A 22,427-nucleotide genomic window follows, 5' to 3' on the forward strand; every position below is an offset into this window, starting at 1 on the left:
ATTTACTATAAATTACTTTAGTATATTTTCATATGGGTGTCTGACAACAGAAAATAGATTTGGTGGATCAGATATCAGCCTCTTTTTCTTTTTACCTTGCACTTTTTTGCTAACATTTATTATTATTAAGTTGTCTAGGATATGCATTTTCACATTCAGGTTCCAATGGCTAATTATTTAATTGTTAAAAGGACTATAATTAAATCAAATATTCTTAAGAATAAAACAATATTTGTTCTTTGGAGTGTAGAGTGGAGTGGAGAGTGTACTTGCATGGCAATGTTATTATAATGGGTAACACTTTACAATAATTGTTCATTAGGTAATGTTAGTTAATGTATTTACTAACATAAACAAACAATTAGTAATACATTATTACAGTGTTAATTCCTCTTTGTTAATGTTAGTTAAGGTAAATGTTCATGTTAACTCACTGTGCAATAACTAATGTTCACAAGCTCAACTTTGGATTAGTTAATGATGAACTACGGTTAATGCCTTGCAAGATTATTCATACTTAATGTTAGTAAATGCATTCCCTAACATTAACTAATGGACCGTTATTCTAAAGTGTTACCTTATACTGTCATTATATTATAAGTTTAAAAACATGGTCTTAAAATGACAATAATATTGTATATCTTAATATATTTTGATGCAATATATAGAACAACAAAAGATAGATATCATGACAGGCCTAATCAAATTGCAATTTGCAATGGTTTTCTTTACTGAAACTAGAATCCCTGATTTTCTTTGATTGGGAGAGCACTGATGTCATGCTGGGTCATTGGATATATAACACGTCGCACACAGAATAGTTATCACTATACTTTGAACAGCCACAGAAGACTCAATATAGCATTTAGCATCATTAATGCTATCCAGTAGAAATTCACCTCTATTTACCCATTTGCAGTGACTAGGCCTGTCACGATATCACATTTTTGTTGTCGGATATTGCACCATAATTTATTAAGATAAATGATATTATTGTCCCTTTAAAATCAATTTATGCTATTTATTATATAATGCAAGCATGAACATAATAGCATCATGATTTCAGTACATATTCAGATAATATTTTATTCTTAATTAGGCATTGGAATCAGAATGCCAAAATGCATGCTTCCTAAACAACTGAATAAAACCTATTAACAAAAAAGTGCAAGGTAGAAAGAACTAGGAAAAAAAAGTCACATGCTTAAAGTCAATTTAGACTTTCAAACCGAGGAACAGGACACAAAGCAGACCATATCCTCTACTAGATCTATTTTTAGTTGTTAGCCACCCACATAAAAATATACTATAGTATACTATACTATAGTAATTTATAGTAAAATACAATAGTTTTTTTTTTACCATACTGACACCTTCAATAGAGATTTGATGAGATGACAGAGACTGTGCAGTCAGCTTAAATGTTGCTGACATTAATTTAAGTATGGGCGATATACATTACATCACGAAAAATGATTAAAGTCATGTCCATGTGTTGTACAATAAATCAATATATTGATTATTTTGACAGGTCTATATGTAACCTACTTGTGCAAATACTTACGCATTTGGTGTAAATCCAGCATTAGACTAAGTATATCATTTTTAAAATGTCATGGCTAATACACTTTAAATATAAATACACTGATTTCATTTATATGTACAAGTTATCATGCTTTATTACTATTACAAAACATAATAAATTCCATTGAAACATGTTGATTTTTTTTAAATATTATGGCATAGTATTTCCTTAAAAACACAACCAAAATTGTCCGTCTTTTGTGTTTAATCCTGGCTAAAGATTGTAACTTTGATCTGAGAGCCTGTATGAAGTCTATGAGTATCTCCCAGGCAATGTCCCAAATGGATGTGCAACTCACTTCCTGTTCGCGATTGCCCTGGAAGCATAAAGCTGCACTTAGCTTTGTGTCAAAACTTCCTTTTCAATGGAGAGCAACCCACTAAGCGGAAATGTGTGCTATTAAGCCAACAAAAAAACAGCTGTCTCATAAAGAACCCAAAGACCCTGTTAGATTTTTCATTCATTCTGTGGCCCTCAAAACACCCCTCATCTAAAACCATTCAACCAAGAGATGATCTTTAGCTTTTACTTAGTCATATTTGAGCTATATTTCAACTCGGATGAGATGTTGTAACAGGCGCACTTGGAAAATTGCTGCAATCAGAGGATGATTTGAGGCGTCAGCTGGTTATTCTTCCACAAAAAGCAGTTTCCTGTTCTTCTACCAATGACCCAACGGTCAACAGCAAAGCTTTGTTCTCCTCTTAGTTTCCTCACGTTTTAATCACTTATTCCCAGTTGTCCGCCCAACTGTGTGTGATATGCTTCCAGGATCATGTTTGCACAGGATGTGGCGGATATTTATCTTATCCTAACTGTGACTCACAATATCACAACACTAACAGCTCAAATATACACCGACTCATGTGACTAGACACGTCGTCCTCTTATTACTGGAAGAGTGACTTCTACAGCCAGGAACTGATCACCGAGTGTGTTTACATGCACATTCCTAACCTGATTAAGCTTAATAAGCAGACAATGCATATAGTCATGTAAGCACAATTACATGAAGGAAGATCATAAACGGCATAAGTTGATCATCACAGCTAGACTTTTGCTCCTTACGCCAATTTCACTCTCAGCATACCAATTCACTAGCTTGCTTTTTGTTGGTTTACAGAAGTGCACATATGTGAACTGTGATAGCAATACATCCTTATAATGCTGATTATATACAGGGCAACTTTAAAAGCAATGTTGCTGGGCAACTTTGGGAAATGATGCTATCAATGAGCAACACAGAGTTAAATAACAGTTACTATTGCTTATTCTCGATAGGAAAGCAGCCAAACAGTCTATATTGCCCGACAACGTTGCTCAAAATGTCGCCCTTTGTATCATCAGCATTATTGTGAATATAAGGCCAACTCGACAGAGCAAATATTTTGCAAGAAAGGTGGAAATACACCACACCTCAGTTTTCTTAATGCAAACAGTTTTAGAAAATGTGTTCTAATCAACATGCAGCAGAAGTAAAAGTGCTACAGTCAAAATTCAGCATCTTGAAATAAAATTATGAATAATTCAGATGCAGAAACCTGTAAATGTCGACTGAAATTCTTCAATAATGAGTATTTCTACCAGGCTCCTGTGTGTAGGTTTAATAATTTTAATTTAATGGCAAAGAAAACATTCTTTACATGGTCTTAAAAATAAAATAAATCAACTAAAATATAAGAGTCTGAAAAAAATGCTCATTATCAATGGAACTTTCAGCTCTTGCTTTGTTTTTAATAATTTACTGAACATGACAACTGACATAAATAAAACACAATCTTAGATGTGCAAATTATGACGAGATAAAATTGTTTATTGATATCATCCTGCAAACATGTCTTCCTTGCTTTACCCGGTAATGAGTTTGCTGGTAAAACACCAGATTGCTTGAATAAGCTGGATTTTGTGGGTTATCAGCACATTAGTGTGCATGTAAACACACTCGCTAAAACATTCCTGTAAAAGGTGACAGTCGCAGGCTGTGAATCAGGTCCCCTTTCATTTTTAAGATGACTAATGCTGCTGGGACAATTCCAGGAAGCTGGAGAGGGAGGAGGAGGTCAGCAGACAAACGGTAACATGAACTAATTGTTCATCCTGCCAGACATGAAGGAAAGTCAACCTGTTCTGACTATACAAGGTGAAACCCGTAAAAAAAAATAAAAATAAATAAATAAATAAATAAATAAAAAAAGAGAGTCAAACTTAGTATGTATTTAGCAAAAAATAAAGAAAAAAAGGCAATTATGTATTAGTCTGCTAGATTTGGGATGGCAGATGTATTGTGGGTAAGCTGATATTCACCTGAGGCTCTCCTTTAGTGCTGCCTTCTGAATCTGAGGGATGATCTGGCTCATTTTCGTCGCTCTGTAAAACACATGAAAACAATTCAAGTTCTGATAAAACTTTGAAACAATGTTCTAATCAAGCAGCGATCATCATCTCAAAATAAAACAGTTTTTTAAACAGGAAAAAAAGTTAAGACATGATATTTTGGACAGTTCTATCAGTATTTGCTATTGGCTGATCTCACATAATTACTCAACATAAAAATGGTCCATTTAGACTTTATTGTGACTACAAGTAGTTTAAAGGAAATTAATTAATTCTAAACTATTTATAAATCTTAGTTGATGTAAAGAATGTGCACTATCACAGTTTTTTTGGCAAGCTAACATGATAAAGCCTGTCACTCAATATTCACAACAAACAAATTTTTAAAATCCAAAAACATTTACAACATGATGAAGTCAGCCAGACTTAATTTAATTGAAGTTGTAAAAAGAAAGTAACATCACAACAGAGGATTATGCAAATGTGTGCATATTCAATTTAATAAGACCTATTTATGCATATTTATACATAAGATAAAAAAAACCTGTTACAAAAAAGGCCTTTGTGAGTCAAAGTATGGTAAGTTTTTCCCCAATTCCCTGCAGTGTCTTGCCTTTACATTTTAAAACCAGTCACTATTCACTAAATTTACATAAATGCATTGGCGTAAACAACTTTCTTTCCCATTAACTAATCAGAATTAATCTAAAATACTTATAAACATAATAGTTTTAAATGCTGAACATAAATCTGCTAGGATGTTTTAAGCATAGGAAAGACCGTGTGTGTGTGCGTTCATGCAAAGGAGGTTTCTCTTACATCCTGGGTCCAGAAGGACACTCCAGTGGATCGTCTTTTCTCTCGAGGTCGTCTGCGGTCGCGTATAGAGCGTGGCTGAGACTTGTCATCACCGTCTCTATCCTCATCTTTCTCTTTTCGATCAGATTCTGGGCAGGAAACAGACACGTGATATTTTTATGAGTACACCAAAACACTAACAATACACTTAAAGCACAAGTGGAAATCCCCATTTTATTTAAGACTGTGACAGAAATCCTGGGCAAGCTGAAGGAAGAAAAATAAATGTCAAAAAATGAATTGAAAGCCTAATGCCAGTATTCTTTGTATACTGTTATGGTTTGTGGGTTTCAGTGTAACTAATATAAACTGGCTGCATATCAAACCAAATACACTATTGTGCAATTTCTGTATTTATTTTTAAGAAATGTATATTTCTTTCAGCAAGAATTTACTGGATTGATTAAAAGTGACAACGATTTCAATTTCAACCATCAAATAAAACGGTTTTCAACACTAAAATCAGCAAATAATTTTTTTTATTTCAATACAATACAAAGGCTTGTGTGCTTTTTAAGTCCTGGGCGAAAAATTTTTTTTAAAAAAATTATAATTAAAAGTATGATGGTTTAAAAAAGGTAACTAAAATATGTATCAAAACAAAATATCAAAACCATCTTCACTATATACATGCACGCACGCACACACACACAGGAAAAAAAATATTCACTTGTCATTTTTGAGATTTGCTTAAAAAAATATAAGTCTAATGGAACAAAAGCATTTTTTAAATTTAGATTGCAATTATAATAAATATTTGTAAAAGCTAGTACTCAAAAATGAGTTATTTCTTCTGCATTGAGCAATAAATCTCCACATCAGCAGAGGAGTTTGATTTCAGTTTTATTCTTATATTCTAATGGGTTTTGTAGAGGAATATTTTCTTAAATAATCAACCAAACAAAACACAAATTGTTACTCTACTTCCAGTGTTTTCTGAATTATGGAGTGATAAACAGATACCCAAAATGCTCACTTTTTTCACTCTAATATGCCAAAAACAAGAATTTTGACTTTGCATAGAAATTATTGCCAAAGAGACATCAAAATGCACATACATTTTAGAAAATACTTATGCGCAAAACTGAGTAGAACTTTTTATCTTAGAAGAAAAAATGTGGAAAAGAAACACATTTACAAAATAAATTCCAGCATGTACATAAAGTCATGTGATTTTTTCATTTGTAAATTGCTTTGGATAAAAGGGTCTGATTAATAAATACATGTAAAGGAGATGATTATTTCTACCCTATTCAGCTGCATTGACTTGCCATAAATGTTCAACTTAACTGGCCAGTTCATATTTGTTAATATTTGTTGATATTTGTGTACCTCTGTCGGTGTCGCGTGTAGATCGGCTGTATGTTGAAGTGAGCCCCGTCAGGCTGTTGGGTCGGTTCAGAGACGAGGTGCTGTACAGAGAAGACGAGCTACTGGATGAGGATGAAGGGATGGTGGAGGACGCTGTGGTGCTGGAGGCCAACGAGGTGCGATACTTCTGAAGGACAAAAAGCAAAATGAGAAACTTGGATTATTTTACTTGTTAAACTGTAAAAAAAAAATGATTTTTAAAAAAAAAACTATGTACAATGAAGTGTCCTTATTCTCCCCACAGTTCATCCATCATTAATTAAAAGGCAACTTAATAAAAAAAAATTTTTAGCAAACCTTAAATAATGACTATAATTAAAAAAAAAAAAAAACATTTTCAGAGCAATATTGCTAACACATTCTGAATATTATTTTACTGTATAGGAAATACATAGAGAAAATTAATCCAAAGGAACAAAATACGGTTGAAATATGGTTGTGATACTTAAGTTAAGTTGAAATACCAAGAGTAGCGTTATTGATGTATATGGATTCAAATGCAGATCTGGATGTCTCTGCATTTTATATGATTAGTTTCAGTTCTTTTGAATGGAAACTTAAAAAGAGTAAGCAATAATTTGAAACAAAGTAGCCGCTAGTAGTAACACAGAAGTGTAACTGGGAGTTTCTCTAACCTCTTCAAAGCTACGATAGCGCGACCTGTAGTCATCCTCCTTGGTCTCGGTCTCTTTCTTCTCCTCCTGTTTCTCCTTGTCCTGTTTCTCCTTCTCTTCTTTTTCATCTTCTCGAGGCCGTGTGGGGCGACTGCGACCGATGGTCTTCTCGGCCTCCTGGAGGTCTGTCAATGTCACACCCTAAAAAAATGACAAGTTTAAAGGGTTAGTGTTATGTTGTTCATTTCTGCTAAAATAAGACAAGATATGTAGACCCATGATCAGTGTAATTGTAAAAAAAAAAAAAAAAAAAGTGTAATGTTCTAACATTTTGCTAATACTACATGAAACAAATACACAATTTTATTAAAGATTTGGACAGTGTATGGTAAAAAAAGGTTTTAAATACATATCACACATATTTTAAAATTGTAATAACATTAGAATATACTAATATTTTAAATTAAACTTTTTTTATTAAAAAAAATTCATATTTATTGCTTTTAATTCAATTTTATTAAAAATGCAACATTTTTTATTATTATTATTACAATTATACACAAAAGCACAAAGAGATTAGCATTTCAGCTCTACAAATGCATCAAACTTAGCTTTTCAAATAATGTTTAGACAAATAAAATTTGGGTTTTAATATTAATTAAATAAAATTGCATAATAAAAAGCTGATTTTGCACTGATGTTGTAAATTTCAATCTGTATTATTAATGATAATCATAATAATAATAATATGAATATAATTAGACTTATTGAATTAAAACTAAAAGTACAATAAAGATGGAAGATGATTCACATTTTAAACATTTAACTACCTACATTATCTAAAAATAGGTCTTACCACATGATAACGTAACACACAAGTAAATCATGTATAATGTAATGTTTATAGTGGTTTTTTAGAGCTGGTAATTATTACATTTAGTTAGTGATTTTTCTTTAAAGCTTCTGGTCAATCTCTCCTCTATTATAAACACTAATTTGTCCAATAGTTTCCCACCACATTTCAAAACCCTGGTTTATAATAAACTAAAAAGCTGAAGCTAAACCCAATAAAATCTTCCAATGGTTTGTAAACTGTTCTGCACTTGTGTCTATTATTAGATGAGTGTCTAGACTTGCCTGTGTAGATCTCCTGGACTGTCGTGCCTGTCTGGATCTGGCTTTCCTCTGAGACTCAGATTCTTCATCTCGTACTGGAGTGAGGTACGATCTACACACACAAACACACACACACACAGCCCTGCAGGTTAAACACAGCTGAAGCAACACATGCTTATGTTCAAGCAGTTTTCATAAAAAAAGGCTTTGGAAGAATGTGTAGGAAAGTTTCCACTTTATTAGAAACTACAAAACAATGTGTTGTTTAATGATCAGCAAATCTTGGTACAAATCATAAAAGTACTTTGCAAGCTTTCTGTTGACTATCGTAATTTTCCTAAAATGATGTTCAGATTGCACACTTATTGCCTAGGTTGTGTTATGGAATGTCGTGTTGTTTATTGTCATTTTAATTAAGAACCAAATAAATAAGTACAACAAATATTCACTTTGTAACAGAAATGTAAAAAATATGTTAAAAACTATTTGAGAAAAAAGCATTTAAATATATATTGTGATTATAAATTAACAGACATAAATTGAATAAATGAATGAAACATCTAAACATGTATTTTGGATGTTTTCTTTCTAGTAGTTTTAAAAACACTAAATGATGAACAAATAATCAAAACAAAAAGCAAACCAAAACAAAGCACTACTAAACAACCAAAAGAAAAAAAATATATAATAAAAATAAAAAAGTAAATATAAAATATATATAAAAACAAAGAATAGACAAAACAAACTAACAAATACCAATAAAAGCTAACTAAAAATAAAATTAAAATAAACAAAGCACTAATAAACAACCAAAAACAAAAATGAAACAAAAAAACAAATAATAAAGTACACAAAATATGTACCAAAAAACTCCAGACAACAAACAAAACAAAAAAACTATACCAAAAAACTAAATAAAAATAATAAAGCATGAATTAAAATAAAAAAAAACAAAGCACTAATAAACAACCAAAAACAAAAAGGAATCAAACAGACAGACAAATAAACAAATAAAAAATAAAAAATAACATGTATAGCAAAAAACACCACTAAATACACAAAATAAATCCCAAAGAAACTAACTAAAAATAACAAAACATAAATTAAAGTTAAAGCAACCAAACAAACCAAAAAAATGTAAAATAAATATAAAATATTTACCAAATAAAGCACCACAAAAAGCTAGTCAAAAACCCCCCCAAAACAAATTAAAATTAAAACAAACAAACAAACAAAGACAAAACACACAACATACACCTAAAAATATATATAAAAACAAACAAACAAACAAACAATAAATATTAGGTCAAATAAAGTGATTTCTAGTTAATCAGAGCATCCCTAAAGGCTGGTTTAAACATCTGCACTAATCGATTGCATTTATACTTCTGCGGGCAGGCTGTGTTGTTCTGCAATAACACCTCTGAAATGCTAGCTGGAGTGGGAACCAGCGGACGAGCAACAACATTTATTATAAGGTAAACACAAAACAAAAGTTTCCATCTGAAGCTCCTTCACAGGACTCGACACTTGTAAACACTCACTTCTCCAAGCTCGCAGCACTCTGCACCACCCACAATTGTCACCGCTACCAAGCAGATCAATCATAGAGCTTGCGGTATGCATTGCTGTGACGTGTAGTTACATTTTATGAGAGGTTCACGTGAGCATAAGCGTTAGCCTTGGCAAGGGCTATGCGACTGCACAAAATCTGCCGCAGAGCATACATGTGCGATTGATGCAAAAGTCTAAATCAGCCTTAACTGAAAGCATCAGAATCATCCGTGATAATGTGTGGTGTACCTGCGTCTCTCTCGCCCGTCAGAGCCCAGGACAGTTCCAGTGGTGGATGTGGTAGTGGTGGTGCCTGCAGTGTTGATTGTAGGGATAACGGTTGCCGACTCTTTCTCCTTCTCTTTCTCCTTCTCTGCGCTCTCCTCTGCCCAATACCTGTTACACATCCACACATTTCATTACCACACCAGACTCTGAGTGTTTACTGTCAATGTTGTGTTATAGAGAAGTGTGTTTGTACCGGGACAGCAGGCTGCGGTGTCCTGTAGGTGAGGTAACAGAGGAGGTGGTGGTGGTCGTTGTTGTGGACGAGGAAGTAGAACTCAAAGGATCTTCATGTCTTCTTCCAAATGAGCCGCTTTGGAGAAACCCAGATAATAATGATGGGAATAAGTACGGTTCAAAGTCAGAGAGAGAGAGAGTGTGTGTGAGAGAGAGAGAGTAAGAGACACACAAGAGAACCACAAGAGAGTTCCCACGCTCTTAACTAATACATAAAAAAACACAAAAACAAAATCCACAAACACCAAGCAAAGAAACATAACACAACACAAAGAAAATAAAATAAAACAAGAACAAGGTTCTAATAGTTTTATATTTTTCATTAGTTTTAGTTTTTATTTAATTTTGACTATTTAGTTTCAAGTTTTAATTAGTTTTTAGAAGTATTTTTACTAGTTTTTATTAGTTTCTATGTTTTGAAATTGCTTAGTTTTAGTTGAGTTTTTATTAGTTTCACTATTCATTTTATTTGTTGTTGCTTTTTCTAAAAAAGGATATTTGTTAGGTGCAAGATTCAAAATCATCAAAATAAGTACTGTATTATAAAAACTCAACAAAGGATACATTTTTGAAACAGAGGACACATGAACACTACCATCTACCCATGCTGAAATTCAAATTCAACAGCCTATGAAATAGCAGCCCTAAGCACAATATGTGTGCAAGGCTGCCTCTGAGGTTAGATGCACACAGTAGTGTTGGGAAGTTCGAATCTTTAACGTGAATCAGATCTTTTGCGACAATCCTCCCATGTTAGGGCTCAACATATCAAAAATACATAGTCAGTAATCATAATTTAAGTCAGTTAAAACATCATCATGTTCTGAAAAGTTTCTTACAATTAAGTTTTGCAACCCAACTAAAGCATGATTCACTTATTTAGATTCCATTACGATTGTCTGTTATGAAATAAACTTACGTTTTGCTGGATCAGAGAGGGGTCTGGATGTAGACCTGGTGCAGTGCAATCTGAGCTGCATCCAATGGATTTTAATGTGCTCACCTAACCCCACACACCTATCCCTACCCCTCACAGTGACCTTAACAGCTCCATTGAGTGCATTGTGTCTTACATGGCATCTCTAAGATATGCAATCTCAGCTTGCATCCAGATACTATTGCCAAACTCTCTTATTGACCTTGGTAAACCCGCGCTACAGTTGTTCAAGTTTACTTCAGTCACAGCAGGCAGTCGTTTACTGTTTGTGTTCAGTTCACCTGCTGAATTATGCATGTGCAGTATTATCAATTCACTGGTTCTCAAATCTGATTTCTGTGTACTGTTCAAATAACTGAATAATCCAGAGAAACTGGTTTATTTTGAGTCAGAGTGGGGTATCCGGGATGTTAAAAAGTAAGCAGTTAGTAAATAAGTGCTTACTGGAAAGGCAAATTGTTTTAAATGATTCAGTTCAATTTAGTGAAATAGTTTCACCGGTTCTCTTAGAGCAGGGATGTCCAAACTCGGTCCTGGATGGCAGGTGTCCTGCAGATTTTAGCTCCAATTTGCATCAACACACCTGCAAGGTTGTTTCTAGAAAGCTTAGAAAGAGCTTGATTAGCTAGCCCAGGTGTGTCTGAATGGGGTTGGAACTAAACTTAGCAGGACACCGGCCCTTCAGGACTGAGTTTGGACACCCCTGACTTAGAAGATCTGATTAGAAAGAATGATTTGTTTGTTATTAGGCAGAAATAAAACCCTTTATTGGGCACAAATGTGTTAAAATTAATACTTTTAAGTCTCTCCCATGGTCATATTTAATGCTTTCACTGTGCTGCTGTCATGTCCACTTGTTGTTTTTGTCACGGGAGGACTGGAGGAGAACAGGCAGGTCTGGCCAATGACATAAAGATTACAGAATCTGGGGTGTCGCACAGGTCAACACCAAGCAGCGAGAAGCAAATAAATTTATTTCTAAAAGGCTTACATAAGGCTTATGTATTAAATGTATTTACAAAGATGAAAACGAAAGACATTTTGCTATAATCTTAGTTAGCTTCAGTTGGTTTTGTATATACACAATACAGTTTCAGTTAGATCTAGTTTTTTTTGTTTTAAACTCATTTTTATTTTTATTTCAGTTAACAAAAATGTTTTTAAATTTTAGTTTTTGTTTTTTCGCTCATTTTCGTTAACTGTAATAACCTTAAACAAAAACAAAGCAAAAATAGAGCCAAACTAACAAAAACAAAACCAAACACAATCAAAAAAACAAATGAAACATAGCAAAATAAAGAAATATATCCAAACCTAACAAAAAACTAAATGAAGAAACAACAACAAAGCATCAACAACAAAAAACAAACCAACTCAAACTAAGGGAAACAAACTGCACAATAAATAGATAACAATAACAAAAAAGTAAACTAAAATCAAATGTAAAAAAGAAGAACAAAAAAAAAGAAAATATATATGTATATAAAGAAGAAACAGCAACATCTATAAAACATAAAATTGAATAAAAAAAATTATATTCTTTTGGCAAAGTCCGCCAGTGCCAGCACAATAAATAACACAAATACAACAACAACAAAAACACTATAAACTGAAATCAAACTCAACTCCCCCAAAAGAGAGAGAGAGAAAGAAACATCTATAAAACACAGCTAAATGAACATTAAATAATAGAGCTGGGCAATATATCTATTATTTTTATTTCTTTTTATTATTATTATTTAACTGAAGGAATATTTTGACGCAATTAAATAAATGCAGTCAGGTCAAAACTTGTATGTATATAATACACTGTGATTTTTATAGAACATTTTAATAAAATATCGGCTATAGAATTATTGGCCAGTACTATTACAATGTCCAGTGTAAAACTACACAGCCTACAGACAGTAACAATGGCAGCTGTGAGGGAACACAGAGACAGATGAAGGAGGTGGCGTGTGCTCGGGCTGGTACCTGCGGTGAATGCTGTAAGACTGGTAGTAGGAGGAAGGCTGCCAGGCTTTAGAGTTGTTAGGCTCCAGGCTGGAGGCGGAGGAGGATTTGGCGGGCAGGTCGCGAGAGCTAGACGTGCGGCCTAACGCTAGCGTGTGTGACGTACTGCCGTGTGGATGTGGCAGGGTGAAAGAGGTGAGTTAGCAGGGAGCCAACAAACAAACACACATTAAAACTTGAACACACAGAGACAAACGTTACATGGTGTCTGAAGCACTGACTGGCTTGTGTGGGGCTAGGTTTCTTATAGAGGCATAGATTGGGATATGAATAGTCAAATAGCATCAAATAACATCATATATGGAGATGAAAGTGAAAAGCTGGTTGTAATCTAGAAAGCATTAGCAGGTTTATGTAATAAAGGTCTAGCACTTCAGCATGCTTCTTTTGTTATTAGAGTCTGAAACCAAACCAGGCGGCAAAAGTGCATTCATGCACATTCAGAGTTTCATAATGGAACAAAAGCTCATGGCTCATTCTGATGGTAATGAGTGCTTTTTCATCTTTTAATAGAGTTTTTAAACTAGTCATTTGGGAGAATTGTGATTGTTTTTATGTATGATTTTTACAATCATCAAATTTAGCATGCAAACTCAAATTATTGATGTTTTCCGTTAATGCATTAAATAAGATAACATCTTTATTTATTTTGTAATTTATATATATTTAAAACAGGTAAAAGGCTTTCTCAAAATTCCCAATAGAACAAAACATTCCTCACTGGGGTAGAAGTATTACATTGCATTAAAATATAAATTGAAAATATATATTAAATATACATTTAATGCAATATTTATTTATTTTTTAATTACAGTACTGTATAATTTCGCTTTATATTATAGCACAATTAAATAAAAAAAAATGAGGTCAGTAAGATGTCTTAATAAGGTTAATAAATAGATTTATTCTAAAATAGTATTTTTTTTTTCAATGTATATTACAATTTTATTTCTGTGTAGCTGAATGTTTAGAAGCCATTACACCAGTTTACAGAATCACATTGCAGTGATTGAGCGGATTTCAACTAATAATAATGTCGTAAGCAGTTAATACATTTGTCAAAACAGTGATGCATTATTTTTTTGTGGATTGTTTTTTTATATATATATATACACACACACAATCCGTAATGGTCCTCTTATTACTTAAATACTTTTAAAATATCACTTGTTTTTTTTCGCCCTTTTACTGGTATACAAGTCACACTTTACAAAACGTTTCATTAGTTAATGTATTTACTAACATGAACTACGTATAAACAATACTTGTGCAGCATTTACTAATCATTCTTCAACATTTACTAATGCATTATTAATATTCAAATTCATGCATGTTAACATTAGTTAATGCCCCATGAGTTAACAAATTAATAATGACCAACTGGATGTTCATCAACTAATGTTAACTCACATGAACAAATACTGTAATAAATGTATTGTTTATTATTTATGCAAGTAAATGCAAACTAATACAACCTTTTTTAAAGTGTTACCAGCATATATTAAAAATATATTTTGACCAAATACGTTAAATAGTGAATGATTTGGCATTTTAAAAAGTTTGAAACCTTGATTTTAGACAGTTACATGCATGTTAGAAAAATGATTATCATGCTCAAAAAACTGTATGAAGACAGGGAGTAGAGACAAATTCTACAGGTCTACTTGAGTTAGCTTTAAATTAGTTAAACATCAACCCTTACAATATTTATGAGACTGTTATGATGCTTTAGAATCACAATCAAACACAAATGCAAGCTGAGAGCAGGTGCTAAAAGTTTGTCAGTAAAAGGTGCTAGAAGCATCTGAGAAAGCAGCAGCAGTAGCAGAAGCATTGACTGACACACCAATAAAACCAACACCGAGTAAAACGCTAACCTGCGCTGATAGCTGGAGGTTCTGTTTGTTGAGGCCGTTCCATCGCTGTTCTTCAGGTCTTCTTCCCAGCGTCTCCTTGTGTACGAGCCGCTACGTACCAGACTAGCAGCCGAATCCCTGAGAAGCACATGCTACATAAAGTACCTCCAATACAGTAATGGTCTAACATATTAGTACACTTGTTAGTTTTTTTAAACAGCCTTCTTAAAGGAACACTAATATTACAACTTCCCTAGAGTTAAACAGTTGAGTTTTCCCATTTTTAAATTCATTCAGCCAATCTCTAGGTCTTGTTAGAGCCCTTTTAGCTTAGCTTAGCATAGACTATTGAATCAGATTAGACCATTAGCATCTTGCTCAAAATAAAAAAGATAATTTCCTTATTTAAAGCTTGACTATTCTGTAGTTTTATCACATACTAAACCAGACAGAAAATTAAAAGTTGCTATGTTCTAGGTCGATTTCAAGTCCTTGTCAAATAAATACATTAAAAAATGTAAATTTATTCCACTAACAAACTTAAAGGGATATTTCACTCTAAAAATGAAAATTCTGTCATTATTTACTAATCCAAACCCATTTAAGTTTCTTTCCTCTGTAAAAAAACAAACAAACAAAAAAAACTCTGAAGAATGTTAGAGGGCAGTTTAGACTATAGTGCTTTCCCCCCAACATTTTTCAGAATATCTTATTTCATGTTTAACAAATGAAATAATATCATAAAAGTTTAAAGCCACATGGGTGTGACTAAATGGTGAGTAAATGTTTTTTATTTTTGAACGAACCTTTCCTTTAACTTTACACAACTGGAAAAAGACATAAATATTTGACAGTGATATTCATCTCTCCTGTAATCTGAATGTGTGTAGAGTAATTCTCCTCACACTGCAACACAGCCCACAGAGCAGCAGGAGGCGCTCTTAACAACACAAAGCTCTCTTTACCTGTTTTCCTTCTCATCGATGTCTGAGGTGCTAACATGTCTCCTCGGTATAGTTGGTGCAACATATGCCAGGCGTGTTTTCTCCTTCTCCTGTTGTAAATAAACCAAGCTAGTATGAGATGACAAACAGCTCCAATCTTCAAAATGTTTATGAAAAGATATAAATCAAGCAATATACAATATATATAAATCAAAACAATGTAAATCAAGCAGAAAATTAATCTAAAAAATGATTTGTTAACACTTTAAAGGTGTCCTTGCCACGTTCCATGTACTTACTATAGTAATAACAAATATGCATAATAACATGCTAAACATTCTAACCCTAACCATTCAGTAACTATGTGTAGTTAATTATTAATACTCAGTAGTTAAATATTCACACTGTGACAAGAACATATTAAAATAAAGTAACCAATTATTTTGCTTCTACATATTTTTATTATTACTATTTATATTTTACACATTAAAAACACTGAATTAAAAAAAATTATAATAATAATACAATTTATTTTCTTAAAATAAAGATGTAGATTTAAACTTAAAACATTTAAAAAAGGCAATACATTAATTTTTATTTCATTTAAGTGAATATACTTTTAATTTAGTTGATTTGAAATAACCAGGGTCAGACAGAATCTGCAGTCAATTTTTTTTCTATTTCTGCGCTAAATTTTGAAAAGAATCTGTGGATTTATGCAGAGTATTTTTTTGGGGAGTATCATAACTAAAAACCTAATAAAGCATATGAAATAAAAAGAATTATATTTTAACTTTTAATCAATGTTTACGATGCAAATACAATTAGATCCTCTTATATGATAAACAAAAGAATTCTCTCATATAATACCTTTACGAAAAGACAAACAATAGTACTGTACAAACTGCACTGTAAATAAATCATATAAACATTTCCATATTAGTCAATAATATTACTGAAATTAACTTAAAAACGGAATAAATATAAATTTACACACATTTACACAAGAAATAAGAATGCATGATTGGCTAAAATCTGCAGAAACAGCCCTAGAAATAACTTATTTAGCGTTACAAAGTTCTAAAATAATCATAACTGTTATACCAAACTGTGCAATAAATGTATTTAAGTATTTATTCATTCCTTTTTTAGATTTTTAAGTGTCTTTTTTGTGATTTTAATATGTTTATATTTTTGTATATTGAAATTTTTATACATTTATGAAATTACTGAAGCTTATTTATTATATTAGGTTATTTAGTGTTTTCTGATACTTAATGTTCTTGCTGGGTGTCAATGGCCCCGTTTACACTGCCAGTTAAATGTGATCCAATTCCGATTGTTTGCTCATATGTAACACAGATCGGATCTGTTCTATGACCGTGTAAACATGCATGCATTCGGATATTTAGAGATCGGTTTTAGGCCTCCTTCATATGTGGAAATAAATCAGATATAGATCGGATATTTGACAATGCGACTGTCATGTAAACAGGCAGATCGGCTATATTGAGGCATTCCGTTCTGTACATCATTAAACTTGCGACAATGTGGTGCTTCTCCACGGTTTGACAGAAAGAAGAGCGTATGTGGAGATGGCGACGCGGTAAACAACATCAGAGGAAATGTAACGTAACTTCGCTCTGCATTACATCTACTCAGATGTTTTGAATGACAAAACAAAGTTAACTAAAAGAAGACTGAACCCAAATATATTATGTGTTTGGATGACTATGAGGGTGATGAATAAGTGGTAGGTGAATATTTATGGTAATATTTCCACTAAAGTAAAGTGCAAGAGACCTTTTCCTTGTCCTTGTTGTCCAGTGAGGATGAGAGGCGAGGGGAAGAGGCAGAGCGCATCACCCCGGCTGTGTCTTTCTCCTTCTGTGCCTCTTTGGTTGTGCTGATTTCTGCCAGAGCTCCGTAACTGCCAGTTTTGCGCAGACCCAAACGCCACGATGCAGGAGACTCATCCTTCCTGTCCTCCTCTTTAGGAGACAGCTTCCCTGCAGGTGTGCTCACCTGAGGAACACAGACACTAAACTTAGCTCATTCCGCCTATGAAGTGTCCAAATTAGGGAATGTCAACACTGCGAATTTGAAGAGTTCAGATCATATGACGAGACCACAGAAAGCACACACTGTAAATCCACATTAAGGAGTGCTCATGTGTGCTCATGGGTGAGAGATCAGGGATTTTGACAGGTTTAAGCAGGACATAAAAAATGTGGACTGCAGGGCTGGGCAACCTCTGAAGTTTTTAATGATTTGAAACATAATTCAGTATTTGTATGTACATATGCTCCAAAATGGTCTAAACTAATTATAAAAACTAAAATAAGAACATAGACAGACAGACAGACAGACAGACTAGATAGATAGATAGATAGATAGATAGATAGATAGATAGATAGATAGATAGATAGATAGATAGATAGATAGATAGATAGATAGATAGATAGATAGATAGATAGATAGATAGATAGATAGATAGATAGATAGATAGATAGATAGATAGATAGATAGATAGATGTGTGTACATCTATTTCTATATTTTCCCAATAATTGCCATGAATAAATATATATTTTTAAGTTCATATAAAGAGATAAAGTTTCTACAAGAAATAAAAATGGTTTACAAAATAATATTTGAATTATATAATTGAAATACAACATGAATATATTTGTCATTAATTTATAAAAAAATCTAAGAGGAATAAAATCCCAAAAATGCTATACCATTTTAAGTATGTCTGCATATTTAATAATTAAACAACAACATAACCCATGAAATAACGTAGAAAATGAAATAAAATAAATATATACAGATATTTTATAAAGAAAACTAGCGCGCATATGTACACACATAAAAATATATATTATTTCAAGCAAACATCCAGCCCTAGTGCATACAAAGTTATCAATTAAAAATATATAATTACAATAAATAATCATTACTTAATGAATAAAAATCATTAACTTAACAAAAACTAGGCCTTTAAATAACATTATATTAATAAAACCACAAACGCCAAACCAAAACATGCCCAATCAGAAACAAGATGTTAGTTTTCACCACCTCATCATCATCAGCCTCCTGGTGACCTGTTTGGGTTTAAAATCGATGAATAAATCCACTTTTATCAAACCCATTTATTCTAAACTCGCCACATGAGCAAATACTTTAGTAAATACTGTAGTGTTTTTGAACCATGTTATAGTAAAGTTTATTACACTGTATATCTTAAAGTATTCGTGACTGTAAAGGAATGCTGTAGCATACTTTAGAATGAACTGTTGTGAACTGATTAACCATAGCAAATACTGTAGTATCCTTTAGATTTTACAACTGCGGCGTGTGGTAGTATAACTTATATAGTTGTTTATGTTGCTATAGTGGTTGCATTACCACATCAACTACGGAATTACATTTGCAGATTATTTAATACTTTATTATAGTAATCATGCATCTTTACTGTAGTATCATTCAAAAACACCATGGTAATTACTATAAATGACTATAGTATTTTTCATGTGGGAAAACACATCAAATAAATCATCCTGTAACATTTAGTCCACCACATTCAGATATAACTACCACACATATAAGATCTCCAACAGAAAACACCACCCACGACATGCAGTGAGCCAGTGACAGGAAGAGGAAATTAGACAGAGCGATCTGTTTGGTTAGGGATGGTCGTGTGGGGAACATACAGCAGGGTTTGCGGGAATCACAATGCTGAACACACCGAGGCCTCACCATCGCTTTTTTGGGCACAAGTGAAATGCCAGTTTTGCGCAAGCCTTGACGCCACAACGCAGGACAGCCTGGCTCCCCCCCAGTAAAGTTATCAGACTAAAGCCATCCAAGACAACAGCAATGAGACCAGAGAGAGAAAGAAACAGATGATGGTGAAGAGAAAGGGAAAAAAAATGTAACAAAACAAAAGAAAGTGAAAACAGAGAGAGAGAGAGAAAGAAAGAAAGAAAGAAAGAAAGAAAGAAAGAAAGAAAGAAAGAAAGAAAGAAAGAAAGAAAGAAAAAGACAGAAAACCCTAAAATAAAATAAATAAATCAAGCAGCAGCAGCAGCAAAGGAAAGAAATTTGTCACGATGCACAAGTAAATAAAAAAGCTTAAATAAATCAAAGGCAAGTCAAAAGCATTTGTTGTTTTGGGACATTTTGGCATTAAGCTGACTAACTTGAGTTTGGTTTATTTTTAAAGGAGATTTTTTTAATAAACATTAATATTGAATAAAAAGTATGGAGAGTAATGTATCATGTTTGTTTAATAATGGTGAACGTAAAATAATATTTCACATTTATGAATTGGAAATGTGCCCAAGTGTAACAGCAATTTCAGCCACATTATTTATTTGTTTCTGTATGTGTGTGTGTGTGTGTGTGTGTGTGTGTGTGTGTGTGTGTGTGTGTGTGTGTGTGTGTGTTTATATTTACAGTTTAAGTCAGAATTATTAGCCCCCCTTAGATTTGTATTTTTTTTTTTAAATTATCATGTCTGATAATATTTTTTTTCTCTGGAGAAAGTCTTTTTTTTTATTTTGGCTAGAATAAAGTAGTTTTTGATTTAAAAAAAAAAAAAAAAACATTTTAGGGACAAAATGATTAGCCCCTTTAAGCTTTTTTCCCGATAGTTTTCAGAAAAAAGCATTGCCTAAATTTCCTAACCTGCCTAGTTACCCTAATTAACCTAGTTAAGCCTTTAAATGTCACTTTAAGCTTAATAGAAGTGTCTTGATAAATATCTAGTCAAATAATATTTGCTGTCATCATGGCAAATAATAAAATAAATCAGTTATTAGAAATGAGTTATTAAAAATATTATGTTTAGAAATGTTGAAAAAATCTTCTCTCCGTTAAACAGAAATTGGGGGAAAAACAGGGGGGCTAATAATTCTGACTCCAACTGTATATATAAAAATACATTTCAGTTTCAGCCATCCTAAAAATTTTTTTTTGTGTGTGATGTGATGACATAAAATAAAAAAATAAAAAATAAAGTGTCATTCTGGGTGTTAAAATGCCTTTTTAAATCTCACAAACAAAAAAACAAAGAGATTGTTTTGTGGGTAGGTAATGTAGTAATACAGTCAATCACAACATAGTTTGGCTCTCCTTGGAAACAATATATATCAAAATAAATAATAAAATTAAAACATGTTTTTATACAATCTAATCAACCAGAAAATTAAAAGCAACCATTAAGAGCAGTTGCTACTGTAAAAATTCTGTCTTTAGTGTAGTGCACTGACTGTTCATTAGAGGGCAGTGTGCACGAGGTAAAGAGCCGTGGAGGACATTTTCTCAATGCACACTACTGCCTGACTTCAGAATTCTGCAACAATTTTTTTCATAAAAATGAATCTTTTACACTCTGTGTTATGTTTACTTGATGACCCCAACAGCATTCATTCTGAAATGTTGCAGATGCAACTTTATGTATTGACACATGCAAAATACATGCTATATAAAGAGAATGAATGATATTTCCAAGGAGAAGTCTAGCTGTGTGCTGACACAAGTAGAAAGGTACACAGACAGGGTTGAGGGATGAGAGGACTAGCGGAGACAATGTACCTTTTTGGTAGGTGAGGTTGGGGTGGTCACCTGGTTGCTTGGGGTAGTAGGTGATGTGACGGTGATGCTAGAAGGTGCAGTTGTAGGTGTACTGTTGGAAACGCTTGACGGAACAGAAGACTTGGTCTTATCTGAGTAAAAAAAAGAGAAGTATTTAAGTAAATGTACTGTAGATTCATACAAATGTACAGTATAATTGTGGGACGGTTGATGTCTCAGGTACCTGCTTCGTTCTCAGACTCCGAGTCTTCTTCCTCCTCTTCCTCACTCGAGCAGCTAGACTCGTCCTTCTTTCCCTCTCCCTCCTCTTCATCCACCTTCTCTGGCTCCAGAGTCTCGATTCTTGGCGCAGTCTTCTCAGGCTCCAGTAGAAGTGTTTCTTTGCTAAAGCACACATGAAGTCCACAGGTGAGCAACACTCACTTGACTGTCCTGAACGGGACTGTACTAGCACAGAAGCTTTCAAACATATGAGAATAACATGTTTTTTTATTAGGTAAAGGTTGTTTTCAAACTCTTTGTTTACTATGTTGAAACATACAATTGGTTAAGAAAGCCGAAAAGCAAAAATTGTTTTGTACGGCAGTGAACGCAACAATTGTTCCAAATTATACATCCTCACTGCAGTTTGCGCATAATTTATGGTTGTGTTCACACTTGGCAAGTTTGATCTGATTAAAGGCCGGGACACACCAAGCTGATGGTCTGCCATTGGGCAGCGTTGAGCTGCTGGTGAGCATCTGTCAGGCTAGTTTGTTTGGTGTGTTCCACACGTCACCTCTCATCAGTTTATGTCGGAGCGAGTTGGCCAGATTCAGCATGTAGAAACAGAATGCTCTGACTGGCTATTCAAATCAGAGCACAAATTAGAGTGTGAGAACAAAAACTGTATTCAGAGGCAGATATAGAAAACGATAAATACATTTGAATACAGACTTAAAAATTAGGAACTTCATAAAAACATCTAAATCTTGCTTTTGCCAAGAACATTTACCATCAGCAAATCTAAAGTCAGTCTTTTCTCAATGAAAAACTCACATGTTGTGATAACTTTCATTCATCATCATTCAATTATTCATCTATAAAAAGATTCTAAGATGTGAACAGGTATGGTTTCT

The 22,427-nt window shown here is 33.2% G+C and overlaps 1 protein-coding gene across 42 annotated transcripts in view; it reads right to left on the bottom strand.

Annotated features, from left to right (window-relative positions):
* Positions 1-22,427, bottom strand: part of ppp1r12a (protein phosphatase 1, regulatory subunit 12A) — a 95,076-nt gene that overhangs the window by 13,205 nt on the left and 59,444 nt on the right. For 5 of the 42 annotated variants that reach the window (XM_087246516.1, XM_087246511.1, XM_087246510.1 and 2 more), the window contains exons 8-21: positions 21,533-21,693; positions 21,310-21,440; positions 19,471-19,566; positions 17,508-17,729; positions 15,726-15,814; positions 14,782-14,898; positions 12,866-13,009; positions 9,914-10,030; positions 9,682-9,828; positions 7,900-7,990; positions 6,784-6,963; positions 6,110-6,275; positions 4,739-4,866; positions 3,890-3,952 (exon numbers count right to left, since the gene is read on the bottom strand). In XM_087246516.1, the coding sequence (XP_087102642.1) occupies positions 3,890-3,952; positions 4,739-4,866; positions 6,110-6,275; positions 6,784-6,963; positions 7,900-7,990; positions 9,682-9,828; positions 9,914-10,030; positions 12,866-13,009; positions 14,782-14,898; positions 15,726-15,814; positions 17,508-17,729; positions 19,471-19,566; positions 21,310-21,440; positions 21,533-21,693 (1,852 nt within the window). Of the gene's footprint in view, positions 1-3,377; positions 3,717-3,879; positions 3,953-4,738; positions 4,867-6,109; positions 6,276-6,783; positions 6,964-7,899; positions 7,991-9,681; positions 9,829-9,913; positions 10,031-12,865; positions 13,010-14,781; positions 14,899-15,725; positions 15,815-17,507; positions 17,730-19,470; positions 19,567-21,309; positions 21,441-21,532; positions 21,694-22,427 lie in introns of those variants that run through there. The other 37 variants (NM_001003870.2, XM_087246526.1, XM_087246527.1 and 34 more) reach the window with 15 other exon arrangements.

Source organism: Danio rerio, chromosome 4 (genome assembly GCF_052040795.2).
Source record: "Danio rerio strain M-AB ecotype USA chromosome 4, GRCz13ab, whole genome shotgun sequence".
Lineage (NCBI taxonomy): Eukaryota > Metazoa > Chordata > Actinopteri > Cypriniformes > Danionidae > Danio > Danio rerio.